Source organism: Hippoglossus stenolepis, chromosome 12 (genome assembly GCF_022539355.2).
Source record: "Hippoglossus stenolepis isolate QCI-W04-F060 chromosome 12, HSTE1.2, whole genome shotgun sequence".
NCBI classification, from domain to species: Eukaryota; Metazoa; Chordata; class Actinopteri; order Pleuronectiformes; family Pleuronectidae; genus Hippoglossus; species Hippoglossus stenolepis.
In genome coordinates, this window is record NC_061494.1 from 6,023,817 (window position 1) to 6,039,268 (window position 15,452).

Consider the following 15,452-nt stretch of genomic DNA (forward strand, 5'->3'; position numbering starts at 1 on the left):
ACGCGGAGCGGAACGTGATCCAACTATGGGTCCATTGATTCTCCGATAAATTAAGCCACTGATACGTACAATCACGACAAAGTCTACGAATTATTTTAACTATACACATACGGACATTTTAATTGACTGACATTTCGCAGATCGCGAAAGCTTTTTCGGAAAATCGCGTCGTGTCATTGATTCTGATATCGATTGTTTAGGCTGCGCGTGGATTATAGTTTTACATTCAGTGCGTCAGGTCCGGTCAGAGCCTGGATCCAATCCAACAGTGGAATAAATAACTAAATGATCAATCATCTGTAGATATATGAAGTAATGAGTCGGACGAACACGTTTTAAAACTAATATTATTTATTTTGTTTTAATTGTCAAACGCTTATTTAGTTATTTTTATTGTGCTCTTAATGTCGTGATTTTAGTTTCACTTTTAATTTTTTCCACTTTTAAGACAAATAAGGAATGTAGTACCAGGATTTTGTACTCTTGTGTTGTTTGTGAATTCATTGTAAACCATCTGTTTTCAGCTTTTTACTTTAATGGATCGATTCTGACATTTGTTTAAAAATAAGAAAATAAAGATCTGTTTCTTCTTTGTTTTAAAGGCAACCAGATAAACAAAGATGCAAATTATATGAACTGGTATAAATTATATGAATTAAAACTATCTTTTTTTTGTTACTTTGCCCGCTGTATCCGTTGTGAGTGTGCAGTGTCATCTTACAACCACTAGATGGCGACAAAGGCCTTTGTCTGTTAACAGCGTGTTTTTCTTCATGCAGTTTTAACGTCCAACAGAAATGTTGTTCTCTGAGACCACAACTCTGAGATCTGCTCATTGAGTAAGTTGGTAGTATGACTCCTTCAGGCTTTTTCTGACCCCAGAGTGTGTTTTCAGACGCTGTTATCAGTCTCCTGTTTACTTTTAAAGGGGAACTGATTTCGAGAGTGCCTGTCTCTCTGCTCCTCCTCTTTAAACAGACCACACACACAAGTTGTGTAAATCACTCTGAGTTGAGAAGAGAGTCGGTCAGACCACCAGAGAGCCCAGAGGTACAATGGAGAAATCAGCCGAGGGACCAACCAAGAAGAAAGTTGTAGCAGTGGTGGGAGGTGGTTTGGTAAGACGAAGATTAAAGTGAATTATCAAGCTGCAGATCTTGACTTTTGATTTCTTTAGTTTGACATTTACTAAGGCTAGTGTCCTCTTATGAAAGGGACAGTTCCTCTTAAATGGGAGGGGGAAGTGAGATTTATTAAATAGTTAGCAGATCATTATTTATATGTGGCAGTGTCAAATTCACAGGATTGTCCACATTCCTCTTCACCCCTTCAGGTTGGAGCACTGAACGCCTGCTTCTTTGCCAAAAGAGGCTTTGAAGTGGAAGTCTTTGAAACCAGGGAAGGTAAAGCTCTTCAGTTTCCTCTCTAAGTAACTCACACATCAACCCTGTCTCATAATGCATCCACACAGCTTCATAACTAAAACATTCTTCTAAGACGTCTTGTGTGCTTTTGGTCAGATATCCGCCAAGCCAAAGTTGTGAAGGGGAGAAGCATCAACCTGGCTTTGTCTCACAGAGGCCGACAAGCACTGAAACATGTTGGGATGGAGGAGAAGGTGAGCTCATTGGATAGTTAAGTACGGTAAAGTAAAGTGCATATGAGGTAAGAGGTTCTCTCAGGTTGGTATCATATAATAATGTAGGTCATCCAATATTCCTGTTACATGTAAGTCCTCTCACACCCAACATTGATGTACTGAATCAGGGCAGACGGGTGGAAATCTGTTCACCCGGTTTTTCATCTTGCAGTTCACAATTCTTCTTTTCCCTCTGGAATTTAAGGTCAGCAGTCTCTTTTTGTTGGTCCACATTTGCTCCACTGAGCATGTTATGCACGCCTGAGAACTCTGCATCAGACCCTCTTTCTTACACTTAAGTGACTTTTCAGCCTGAGAAAACAAGGTTTTAAAGGTTTAGGAGTTTATATACTCTCAGAGATAGATACTGAGTACTATCTGGACTGTCCTTGACACAATATCATTTCTTTCCACTTATGATTTATCCAAATCCTTAAAAAAAAGGGTCAATGCAAATTATGAACTTATACAGACTTATTAATTCTAAAGGGTAATAAATGTCAATTTTGATCTTCTGTGGTTATCTGTTTTTCCTCAGATTATCTCACAAGGAATTCCCATGCATGCAAGAATGATCCACTCACCGAGTGGGAAACAGTCCCCGATCCCTTATGGCAAGAAAGGCCAGGTAAGCTGCTATTGGTGTAACGTAAGAAAACATTTGATCAAATTTTTAAAAGTCTCTGTTTTGTATTAAACACTATAATACCCAGGTAGTCAGCAGTAAGAATGTGGTATAACAGTAAGACTGGTACATTGTCAGCATCTCCACTGTTTAATAATGTAAGAGATATTCTACTGCATAATGTGTGTGTGGTTGTAAGGAAACATACTCTAATAATTGCATCACGTCGACTGAGTCACTCTGTAAATGAAATATTGACTATATACTTGACTTCATACGAAACAACAAGGGCATGTTTGTAAGCACACAGTAACAGACAGACAAAGTATGCATGAACACACAGATGTAAAATGACTCAGGAATTCACAGAACGATGATCAGTGCAAGTTCCAACTTCGTCACGGTGACATTACAGTAGAAGTCCGACTAAATTAAGGTTTGTCACATTAATAAATGTGTGTCTGTTATCTGTATGATTAGTTTATCTGCAAATACTTGTTTTGCATTACACTGCCCCAGTTTCGTAGAGATTAGTCAAACACGGATTTACATGATTAAATAGAATAAAAATATACAAGACAAACTGTGAGTACTTGGGGAGACAGTAAGCAGAGAGCATGAATCCAAGAGGCTTCCTGTTCTCATTTTAAATTAACAGTGTGAAGATGAAGGACTCACAGAGCTGCACTTTAATTGATTGTTCTCCTTTCAGTACATCCTGTCAGTAGACCGAGCCAACTTGAACAAACAGCTGCTAACAGGTACGAATATTAATAGCGATTTAGAATTCGGTCAAAATTGCCATGGGTTATTATGCAATATCACAGAATGTGTGATGAAATAACCAAATTGAAGCCAAACTGGAAAAGCAGTTTAAATTATCTATTTTTCAAAAAGAACAAACACTAAACTGACTCATGGTCCCTCCCAGGCACGCACCCCTGTATGTTAACCTGATGGCCATTTAACATGTCGGTCACATGTGTGAATAAGCACCTGAGCCACAATAAACAGGCTGTAAATGTTACGATGTTACCAGGTCGCACTGAGTAACATTTCCATAACACTGTCAACACACTCCAAGAATGAGTTGAATGCCATCAGGTTTACACAACGGCCGCAGCAGCACAAGGTGAAACGTGTACGGACTGAATGAGAGAGATTCAATGCACATCTTGTAATGTCACTGCCTTTCAACAGGACTGAAAATACAATTAATAATATCAATAAATTATATATTATATCGTATGAAAAACCCAGTTGTAAGTTATTGAGAAGATTCCTCTTATTCAGCCTACAATTTTACCCTGACTGGGGCAAAAAAAGGTTTACTTCCGATTTTCATATGTTTCATTCATAGAATATCTGGCATAACAATTTCCAAACAGCATGCAAACTACCAGAGATACAAGAAACCCACCTTAAAGTCCTGTCAAAATTTGTCCAATGATTTAATGGATTTACTATTTTAGGGATTATTAAAGTAACACTATGTGAGTATCACTGTATTCTGCTGCTGCGGCCACAAGTTGTGGGATAATGTTAAATGTTTGAACATAGTGTGAAACACAAGAGGAGAAGAATCATAGGATGTGACCGAAATTATCAATTTCCTCAAAACACAACGGGATAAAAAAAAAAGTGTCCACAGCAGGTATTGTTTTCAGTTTCAGTTCTACAAAGGTTCACATCTCAGTAAGGATACAGTGTCCAAAGTGAGTGAGTGATGTAGTAGCTCCCATTAGCTAACAGTGGCTAAAAGAAGCTGACATTAGCTCTTGGCTCAACCAGACCAACTAAGACTGTAGCAGTTAACTGTCTTTGTGCACTGAAGTTGGCAAAATTGCAATTTATTGCTTATAAATCCAACTTTTTGTTTGAAGAGGAGTAACTTTCATAAGTTACATCACTTAAAAGTGTTCCCTCTTTACAAACAGCATATCATACAGTAAATGAACACATGATCCCTGAGAGCCTCAATCAAGTGCTGTGTCTGAATTCTCAATTCATTTTTAATTCATGAGCTCTGCACTAAGCTCTAAGTTAAAACACATAGCCCCCCCCCCCCCACTTCTCCAAAACTATCTCTTCTAGTGAGCTGAGTCTAATCCTCTATAACTGATCGTCCCTGTGCGTTAGCCTCATGCCAGGCTACTAGGATGCAGTCGTCTTTTCAGGGTAACGGGATTAAGGTTGGCCCAACGCCGATGGCTGACAGTCAACCCCATGTTGAACCCAGCGTATTCTTCATCGTCCCATTGTTTCACATCTAAGCCAATTTAGTTGACATCTGCTGATACTAAAAGAGATTTTGCCTAATATTTAATGAAGTGCCTCTGTATATGCTTGGAGACAATGTGTGACAGCATGGGTCTGTCTTTAATTAGATTGTCTGAGTGTGCTGACAGAGAGGCTGATTGTAAAGCTGTCGCTCTTATCAAGGACAATCCAGCCTTGTGGATTGAACACTGAGATAAAGAGATTATGTGTGACAGGCTGAACATCAGTTTCCCAAAACCAGGCACTCTGAGTTGTGCTCATCAGTATGTGTTCATTCCCCTTCAGTGGGGGGGCTGATTTAGTTGTTTGCTGACAGCCTGTGTCACAATGACATTTTATTAGAAATGGGAAAGTCTCCTATATATTTGTCCTGTCATATTAAACTTCTTGTGTTATATCATTTGTGATATAAGCTCCTTTTGTAACATTTTACTCCCACAGAGGCCGAGACGTATCCAAACACAAAGCTGAACTTCGATCACAAACTGCAGGACTGGAGCGCTGAAACAGGGCTAATGACCTTTGTCAGGTAAATAGTTACCGATCTTAAATGTGTGCACCCTTGCACTCGCAGCCCCGTACACACTCACAGACACACACACACGTGTACATAATATATGAGGAGGGTAATCCAAGCGAATGATCCACTCATTTGGATTCTTTGTTTTGACTTTATTGATCAGGTGTTCCTCCACGTAAACACACATGTCCTTGTATATGTTAACTGCAAGAGGCCCGGTTGCTGATAAAAAAAAGAAAAAAGTAGCCTTTGAAGCCTTGTGCGATCGTCCTTGAGGAGAATGTGCCGCACAATATACAACCCAATTACTGAAACACGTCCAGGTCTTTTTAGTCTTGGGAATTAGTGAATCAGTGTAGTGAATTATTAGCACAATATGCAGGAGCACAAACTCCATTTCATTTTATTGCCATGTTTTAATTGAATCCAGCCTTATCCAAAAGGCGTAAAAATCCATTTGACCTGCATGATGTCACTTCGATTTATTTATTTATTTCTCATGCCCGGTGGTCCAAGCTGTACCTGCGTGGGTAAAAATGTGGTTCGGAATGAGTCACTGTGCTGTTTTCGATGCAGTGAACACTTTAATGCACTTTAATTTAATCAGGGTTTGTGCGAGTGTGCCTCGAATCCAAATGTCACCCCAGCGAGAACCTTACACATCGCGGGCACATCCTTCCCCCTCCCCTGTAGTTGAAATGTGACGGCTCATATTTGTTCTCCCTAGCTTGTGTAATTAAATGTTCACGGAGATGCTGCCGCGATCTTCAGCTTCTTTCCATAGTAACCAGGAAATGTTCTGAGATAGCCATCAGCACGAAATAAGACCTCCTTTCTCCCTCATCTGGGCTATAATTGAACCTTATTGATTTAAATCTAATAACATTTTAATGAAGGCTGAGAATATCACAATTTGAAATATCAGATTAATTTTGTGACACGTGCTATATTTAGGTTCAGAACTGTTGTACAGTGGTGGGCAGACACAGTGTGAAATCATTTTCAAATGATTCAGGCATGTGCGCAGAAAGAAAGCATTGTATTTAGGAAAGAAGAAATTGTCAGATATACTTTATCCATCTACAAATGTGTTGGTCGCTATGCATGTTTGAATTTTCATACGATGTATGAAGCTAGTCATTGCACTGTAAAACACTGAATTCACAATCTACTCAAATAGTCAAAATAACATTTACCACCGTTGTGATCACTATGAATTGTTTTTTGCTTAAATTATCATTCACTGTGGAGTCTACACACTATGAATTGGAACGTAGGTTATGCAGAGGCTATAAGATAATAAGATGTATATGTATGTCAATCTTAAATTTGGGCTTGACATGTAGTTAGATATGAATGTCCCTGAGCGTAGACACTACAATGTACTGTTGGTTGGTCCTTTATCTGTAACCTGACCTTGGGTACTGCTTAGAGAGAGAAGGGATAATCTGTGGAATTAGACAGGCACTATTCTCCTGTACAGATATAATATAACATACAATATACATAATATATACTGGCATATACAGTAATGTGTGAGGATGGTCAAAAATTCCTCAACACTATGTTGGTTGGTAGAGCCACCACTTTAGTCCAGACGAGGACTAGACTGCATAAAAAGTTGGAAACTTCCTTACACTATCCAGAAATGAAGCCGTAATATCCCTGACACGAATGCCACCATCTAGCGCCAATGATGCGATTTGGTGCCAATGTCTGTGCTGAGTCAATCTAAGCTGTCAATCATGATGATTCACTCAATACAGCATCAAATAACTAATTGAAACCAAACTTAGCAGAAAATGAAACCCTCAATGAGAACAAATTACTTGAAATGATCTTTGACCTTTTTAGTTTGGTCCATGTCCCATCCACTAACAAGTCAAGACCACAAATCTTTATTATTCCCGAGGGGCAATTTGTTGGATATGGAGGTGGCAGTGTCTATGACCTATACTGCAGCTAGCCACCAGGAGGCGATCAAGACGCTTTGGCTTCACTTTTTCATCATTCCATCCATCTTTACATACAGTTTATGGTCCAGGCTGAAATATCTCATGACTTTGATGGATTGCCACAAAACCTAAACATCCACTGTCCTTAATGGATAAACGGCAAAGACCAAGGCAATCTGCACAGTTTTCTTCTGGTGGCAGATTGCCATTTTTAGTTTTGTGTGAAGAATTTCGAATTAGTAAACACATTGAGGCCCCCCTCAAGATGAGCCTCACAGAGCCGACAGCATGACAAATCCTTTTTGTAATTACAAAAAGTCAAATGTTCAGGGACCCAGTTCAGACGTAAGTGGTGTACAATGCTTAATGTAATAACCTGCTCCACCTTGGAGACCAGGACTTTTGCACAACTTCATAAATAAATGATAACTTAGACTAATGTTTGGGGTCTGGAGTAATTCAAAGAATTACACTCTGCAACGTTGCTTGTGGACGTCTAAATAATTGGAATTGAGTTTTAAGCAATCTGCCAACACCAAACAGCCTTATGAAGTCTGCAAGGATCATTATATACAATGATCGGGTTCCAAGAAAATATTCAGATGTCCTTAATATTGAATTGAACAGATGCACCAGCATTTCCACTCGGGTCATTAATGTGTACTGAGCCAGGAACAGTGTAAGATATCAGTGCCAATATTTAATTCCCATGTAACTCCAGGCACCATGACAGAAACTATGTTCATGTGGCACATCAGACTGCATGTGGAGATGTTGGGAATACTAATGTCTCCAGCCTGAATGAGCTCTTCAACACAGTCAGCAAATGCACCAAGCAATATAGTGCTTTGATTGTTGCCATAGAGATTTAGAGGTACAATCATTATCGCCAACATGGCTCAGAGTGAAATGACTATGAATGAAAAATTCCAATATCATTCAATGATGCAGCTGTAGTGTTACAGAGGATCTAAAGTGACCATTAACATTTTACCAATTTCTTTTTAGATTTAACTTTTTTTAATCTTCATGTGAAAAAGATATTAAACATATGTGTGGGTAATAAACTTGTTTTGAAATAAGAGTAAAAACAGTAAGACATGAGAATCCAAAACGTCAGTGGCCTAATTTCCCACTGTAGAAGAAAAGTAAGCAGCAGCTTTAAGTGAACCCCAGCTGAGGAAGAGAAGTTTTCTGTTTCTCAAGTAGCCAAGTGTGAGAAAGAGAAGCTCAAACACAAAGCGTTCACTCTGCATTACTTCTGTGTCTGAATCAAACCCCGAGCAGCACTTAATATATTTAAATGCATTAATGAGGAAGATGATTTACACACCTCAGTGTCAGCCTGGGTTGCAGGTGCAGGGACGTTGGTGCTAAGAAATATAATAAAGATCTGTGACTGAAATGTTGCCTTTTCTCTTCAAATAATTTATTATGTGTGGGATTTTTTTAATATCCTGGATCCCCAGGCTGAGCATGAATATAATTAGCTTTTAAATTAACTTAAAAGTCTTGAGGTATTTCACTTACATTTGTGGCAGCTATGGCTCAGGGGCCAGAAAGGGTCTTCCACTAACCAGAGGGTTGGTGGTTCAATCTCCGTCTTCCCCCATTCTGTGTACCAAAGTGTCCCTGGGCAAGATAAAAAACTCCAAATTTGTTGGGTTGTGACGGCTGTGAAAATGCACTGTATGAATGTGTCTGAATATGTGTGTGAATGGGTGATTGGCAAAACTGTACTGTGAAGCCCTTTGAGTGGTCATCAAGATGAAAAAAGCTCTATATAAAAACAGATCGTTTACCATATTCAAATACATGTTGAAAGTGCAGAGTAAATTAAAGTGAAATGTTCATGTTGCTGGTATGGTCTCCAGATCAGATGGATCCAAGGACCAGATCAAGGCAGACCTGATTGTGGGCTGCGATGGAGCTTTCTCTGCCATCCGCAAGCAGTTCCTGCGCCGCAGCCGCTGCAACTACAGCCAGACGTACATCCCCCATGGCTACATGGAGCTCACAATGCCTCCCATCGATGGAGAGGTCAGTGCTCCTCTGTACAGCGTCTCTTTGTGTTGTTTACTGGAGGTGAGGGAGATGCTGCTTGTAGCACACAAATGTTTCTTTGACCCACTTTCCTCCCCTAGTTTGCCATGAAGCCCAATTATCTGCACATCTGGCCACGGAACACATTCATGATGATAGCCCTGCCCAACTTGGTGAGTGTAAATTTTGTTTTTCCTCTCTCTCCTGTGTTATTTTTGTAGCTGTACTGTTTTCCCTAACTATTCAAGGAAATGGAGCAAAGACGCATGTTTGTTTCGTGAGGTTACTACGTCACGTACTTTGTCAACCACTATCTTGTTCGGACACACGCAAGCATTACAATCAGTTCAAAAACACAGAGCAGGATCGACCTCTGGGATGTCCTCATACAGTTAATTAGCCTCATTTAAAGGCACTTCATAGCCAGTAGAGGCTTAATCATCACAAATCGTGGTCTGTGAAATGTTTCAGCTCCGGAGGTTTAACCTAGATTTAACACAGCAGTCGTGTCCTCCCCATCTGACTTCTCTCTGTCTCTCATGTCCCTCTTAATCCCTCAATGATTTGTCATGCCTGGCCGACTCAGCACAGCAGCGTTCACACTCTTCTCTGAGACCAGGTTAAGGCAGCTGAGTTTGAGGAGCATTCACACTGTCACTCAATGCCCTAGTTCCCAGTACTGACAGACAGAAGCACCTTGCTGCTGTGGACACCATGGTAACAGAGGAAGTGCTAAAAGGTCCTTGGGGAGGACTTCTGGATTTTGATGGATGGCACCTGCTCAGATGGGCTGATAATGACACACCTACAAACTCAGTGAACTTTCATCCATCACATGCACTGGGTGGCGTTTGGATTTTGCAGATCCTTGAAAGCAATTTGATTCTGCATTCAAATGCCAAAATAATGGAATATACTGCATATTAATGGGAAGCAGTGTGTACGCAGGGATGCTTCTTTATTCGTGAGTGTTCATTCTTGACCTTGGAAGAATTAATCTCTATAAATTACTCACAACGGAAAACACACTCACTCTAGCTGTAACTTTTTTGCAATTTAAATTAGATGCTAATACTTATGTACTTTTGCTTAAGTACAACATTGAATGCAGGACTTTTACTCAAAACGTCATTATGCCTGGTACAGCTCAAAGGCTGTATAAAAAAAAATGCACCACATGACAGTTCCCCAAATGTGGAGCCATATTATCTTGGTTGCCTCCTAGTGGCTGGCTGCAGTATGGGTCATAAATCCGGCCTCCTCCATGTCAATGAATGGGACATACCCCAAACACCTGAAATAAATGTAAAAAATTTAAAGATGGCTTCTTTCATTTTAAGACACATCATCCATCTTCATCTAGGCTCACAACTCAAGTCTTTTTTGGGGGGGGACAATGACCACAAATGACCATAAAGACAATTCTCAAATTTATCAAATTTATCTACATTACCATTATTCTATAAAAGTTGTACACGTTGTTAATGTCTCGTGAGGCAGTGAAACATATAGTGTAGTCTAATGTATTAGGGCTTTATAGGTGTTATGTCTTTGTGTAAATAAAAACGACTCTATTTAAGTATGCCACAAAAGCTTGGAGAGCCAATATCGCTGCACAACACATTATTTATTATGATCTTTTTTTTTCCAACTTAGGACAAGACATTCACCTGTACCCTCTTCATGCCCTTTGATGACTTTGAGAAGATCACCACAGGAGATGAAGTCATTGAGTTTTTCCAGAAGTACTTCTCTGACACCATACCACTAATAGGACTGTAAGTGCCCCCTGCCTTTATCTCTTCATCCAACCTGCCAAGCTATTTCAGCAACATTTTCATTCCCCAGCTACTCCAGTCACATCCAGCGCCACAATCCGTGAAGTGTGAAATTGCAGACTTGCAGCAACATGGCTTTGTGCAGTGAAGTTTTTAATTAGAGGTGAACTGTATGTTGATGGTGGCGGTCAGATAGCAGAGGCACGAGCTGCAGAAACGCTGCAGGCTCTCCTTCATTCACTCACTCTTTGGGTAGACTTTATTTGAAGTGCTCAGGCGTTAACAATTGAATGCTTGCGTTCCTTCTTCCGTTTGGCTGTTTAAATTAATCAGAGCAGACAAAGCATGGTTGTTACAGCTTATTCAGATGTGACAAACACTTTTGTAGTAAACAAAAAGTCAGTTCAGTTCAAAATGCAACTGTCAAAGTAAAGTGCTCAAAGTAAGTTTGTAATTGTTTTGTTTCTACTTGTGCTTCGCAGTGATGCTCTCAAGAGGGATTATTTCCGTTTGCCTGCGCTGGCCATGGTGTCTGTAAAGTGTTCGCCGTATCACATTGGAGACAAATGTGTCCTTATGGGCGATGCAGCCCACGCAGTGGTGCCTTTCTATGGGCAGGGGATGAACGCTGTAAGTAACTCAACTGAGGAGAAGAAAAGACAGAAAAGAATCAAATGAAGACTTATTCATTTCATTCCTGCCTCATAGGGCTTTGAGGACTGCATTGTGTTTGACGAAGTAATGGATCAGTTCAATGAGGATTTCAGTAAGTATTTTTTAATTCAAAGGCCCTGTGAAATTAAAATACTGTACATTTTCCCAGTTTTATTCCCGTTATCTTTTGTTAAATACCAAATATATGCAAAAAAAATTATATTGTACTGTGTTTACATCAAAACCTCATTTCCATCACTGTCCGAATCAGTGGTTAAAATCATAGTCATAGGCAACGGTGGTGGCAAGAAGTCCTCTAAAACAGAAAGTAGATTAATCTCAAAGCTGCTAGCTACTGTCTGGCACAGGGGGCATAAAGCTCATTTAGCGCTAATGACTACTGTAAATGTCAAACAACATCCGTGACAGTTCCCTTCATGGCTTTGTCTTTCTACAGAGAACCTGTAAATGCAGAATCAAATTGAACTCTGACTTTGGGGATGGGGAATTTCAAATGAAAAAGATAAACAGAGACTCTGAGGATTGGGGGGTAATTCTTGATGTTTTCCTTTGTGTATCTGCGCAGGTGCTGTACTGCCTGAGTATACTAGAGTGCGAGTTCCAGACGACCATGCAATTGCAGACCTGGCCATGTACAACTACATTGAGGTAATGCATATTTATTTAATATGATTCATTTAACCTCCATCTGTCTGACTCTGTTGAGGCCTCAAAATCCAAACTTAAAACCAAACAAACTGGGTTTGTTTGCTCCCTCAAGCATATGAGCGCCCAGGCTGTGTGCCTTGCTCTCCCTCTCTCTTTCTCATTCCAGTTCTTTCTTATCCCCTGTTCTCTCCTTCTCACCTCCTTTTGCTCTCTGCGGGTTTTCTACCTGCAGAGCTGTAGAGTCTGGAGTTTGATTGCAAGCCTCCCTTTGCCCCCACGTTCTTGCTCAACACCTGCCGCTACAATTACTATTATTCTAATCATTACTATCATTATTATTAACGATTACTCTACATCTCTGTGTGAATCTTGGCATTGAGCAATGTTCTCTTTCCTGCTGCTATTTGTTTTCCATACCCTGACTTTACTGGTTTGGTTCAGCCTTGTTTTTGACCGCAGCAGGAAGATGTTTTTTAAGACCCACTGTACCCCTTCTGCTCAACAAATAGTGGACACACAAAGTGTAGTTGCTGAATGTAGTTCAGCATTAAGTAGCTAAAGAGCCAGATATTTTTCCAATTCTGCTTGATTGTTAATTATTGAGTGATTGTGGACCTGGGAAACTAAAGTGCCTGAAAGATCAAATATAATCACACTTAAAAATTGTTTTTGATATTTAAGTGTAATTTTGAACTTCAATTGATAACACCCAAATTATATATTTTTTTCAAATTGAAAGTTATAATAATAGTAATTATTATTATAATATTAATAATACATTTAAGTTGCATAAACCTTTTTCAGTGTAACCTGATTTAATGATTTTCAAAGGTATTCTCCACTTATAATTGAAGTACCATTTGCATATGAGGTGTGGAGAAAAGCCATTAATTGTCACAAGAGGGGTCATCTCCTGCTGACTCCAATTATCAGTGGATATTTACACCTGACAGCTGGATAGCTAACCAACCATCTGCACATTAAAATGTGTGCACAGTAATTGGTCTCAGCACTGTTGTTATTCTCACAGATCTTAAACCTGGCCGCAGCCCTTTGTGTTAACTTAATCCTCCGTTATTGCATCTAGACCCAAGAGAGCAGAGGAAACCATGTGGCCTCTCTGATACAGCAGTAAGATGTATTTTATGGCATTGTATCACAGCTGGTTCAACTTCACTAACACATGCACTGTTTTGTTTTGTAGATGCGAGCACATGTGAACTCCACATGGTTCCTGTTCAGAAAACATGTTGATGACTTCCTCCACTTCCTCATGCCAAAGACAATCATTCCACTTTACACAATGGTGAGAATCCTAATAAACAAACACGGTAGACACGTCGCTTTGTCTACCACAAGATCTAAACCATTCTGTCCTTCACTGTCTGCAGGTCACCTTCACTAGGACAAGATACCACAAAGCTGTGGAGCGCTGGCATTGGCAGGACAAAGTAAGGGCACTATTGTGTCATCTTCCCTCATGCATACACTTAATTTTTTGTGGGGATGTTTCATACCTTTGAAGAGCTTAGTACTGTAATTTGGGACTCTTTTGAAGTCGCTGTATTATCAGCAGCGAGCATGAAAGGTGGATGAAGCTCTGACTGGGGAAAATCCACTCGATTTATTCTGCCACAAAAACAGTTCTGCTCCACCAAGAAAAAATGTCTGATTTCTCCCACTTGGCTGTATGAGCCACTCGGTAGTTGGCACTTTGCTGGAATGTCGGATGTGACCTGTGAATATGAACATGTAAGAATGCTGACATTAGCATTAAGCTTTCAATTTTCCAAATGTTCTCGTATAAGTTTAAATACCCAACTATAGCTTTATATCATTTCCTTCTCTCAAAATGGTAAAAGGTTCTATAGGTTACCTCGGAAGTAATTAACTAGAATGTAGAGATAGAACAATGCTGCCTTTTTCTTACAGAACCTTCATATGAATTTATAGCAACATATAATTTCCTTTCTATGAGTGGGACTTGAATACCAGTGTTACCAAGGACACAGTGTAAATGATTTCAGTCATGATGTGCTTTCATGCATCTGCAATGGGATTCATTCACAAGGCCAAAGGTTTGAGGAAAGAAATGTGTTTGTGTGCATAACACTGAAAAGATTTCTTTTAAATTGATTTCCCAGGTGATAAACCGGGGCCTGCTGTTCAGTGCTACAGGGGCTGTTTTGGGAGGCTCCTACCTGCTCATTAAAAATCCTCCCGATATCAACAAGCTCATCATCCCCGCTGAGAAACTGTGGAACAGGGTTGTGGCCCTCAGGACCTGACATACTCTGATCTGACAGACAAGTGTTAAGACTGGACTGATTAACACGAGGAGAAACCGAGGGGGTCTTACATTTTAATTAGAGTGTGATTGAGTCTTCTTTTTCAAAATGAAGGCTCGGCTGGGCAAATTTAATTTCCTGTAATCATGATTGTGGTAAATTGTCATAATGATTGATTATATTATTTTACAAGAGATTAACAGCATTTAACTTATAATGGTTTGAATGAAGGGAGTCCAACCGTTGATCTTTTCAGTCTTTACATCTGATTATTTTCATGCCATTGTCATTATTGGCACAACCTTTAATGTGAAAACAGTTAAGTGTTAAACTCAGGGTCACAGGCAGGATATATGCTACATTTATGAGTTTATATTAATGCTTTTAAAAGAATTGCAAATAAATGTTCCAGCACATAAACAGTCTTATTTTTTTAAAGTTTTCTTTCATCCTCTTGTTCTATTTTTCAAAACATCTTAACTAAATAACGTAAAATTACGGCCTTTTGGGCAAATATCACACCTTTTAGCAGTTACTTATTTACAAATGTAAAAGTTACAAAGCTACATTAGCATTCAGTCAAAGTGTGTTTTTCACCACATGACAAATCCAATATTCACAGTTTTAGCTGTTTTAGGTCTTGAGGAAAATATATGAATATTAGCTCTAATCTAACTTTGGGTTTGTAGCATTTGTCAGCTACACAGACAAATGCGAGGACGGTGTTCTGCGAGAACATACATTACCTCCGCTGAGGCTAATGCCCTATCTTGCAATGTCAAAGCAGTGTTTCCCATTTATTATCTAGATTGTTGCGGCCCACCATATTCTAATTTGTCTGTTTTATTTACACTTCTCCTAACATAAAGGGTCACTTGGTGTTTTGCTCCTTTGCCACATTGTATAGTTGTGTGCTGGGCTATTTGACATGTGCTGTGGAGTTCATTGTCCACAGAGAGAGTCAAACCTCTAGTTTCAGCTGCACTTGAGCACGTACTTGC

At 39.6% G+C, this 15,452-nt stretch overlaps 1 protein-coding gene across 1 annotated transcript; it reads left to right on the plus strand.

The window, feature by feature from the left end:
• The first annotated feature begins 839 nt into the window (after window positions 1-839).
• Window positions 840-14,871, plus strand: LOC118119380 (kynurenine 3-monooxygenase). Its single transcript, XM_035173302.2, has 15 exons — window positions 840-1,118; window positions 1,334-1,403; window positions 1,521-1,618; window positions 2,178-2,267; window positions 2,977-3,025; window positions 4,986-5,073; window positions 8,894-9,059; window positions 9,164-9,235; window positions 10,719-10,840; window positions 11,323-11,470; window positions 11,549-11,606; window positions 12,081-12,163; window positions 13,368-13,469; window positions 13,555-13,614; window positions 14,308-14,871. Exons 1-15 carry the CDS (start codon window positions 1,056-1,058, stop codon window positions 14,449-14,451), a joined length of 1,413 nt encoding a protein of 470 aa, XP_035029193.1. The 5' UTR covers window positions 840-1,055; the 3' UTR covers window positions 14,452-14,871.
• Window positions 14,872-15,452: the final 581 nt, after the last annotated feature.

Excerpts from the sequence above, each read along its gene's own strand:
- LOC118119380 (XM_035173302.2), top strand. The coding sequence starts at position 1,056 with ATGGAGAAATCAGCCGAGGGACCAACCAAGAAGAAAGTTGTAGCAGTG. Across the intron at positions 2,268-2,976 it reads CTTATGGCAAGAAAGGCCAG|TACATCCTGTCAGTAGACCG; the intron begins GTAAGCTGCTAT and ends TTCTCCTTTCAG. Across the intron at positions 9,236-10,718 it reads TGATAGCCCTGCCCAACTTG|GACAAGACATTCACCTGTAC; the intron begins GTGAGTGTAAAT and ends TTTCCAACTTAG.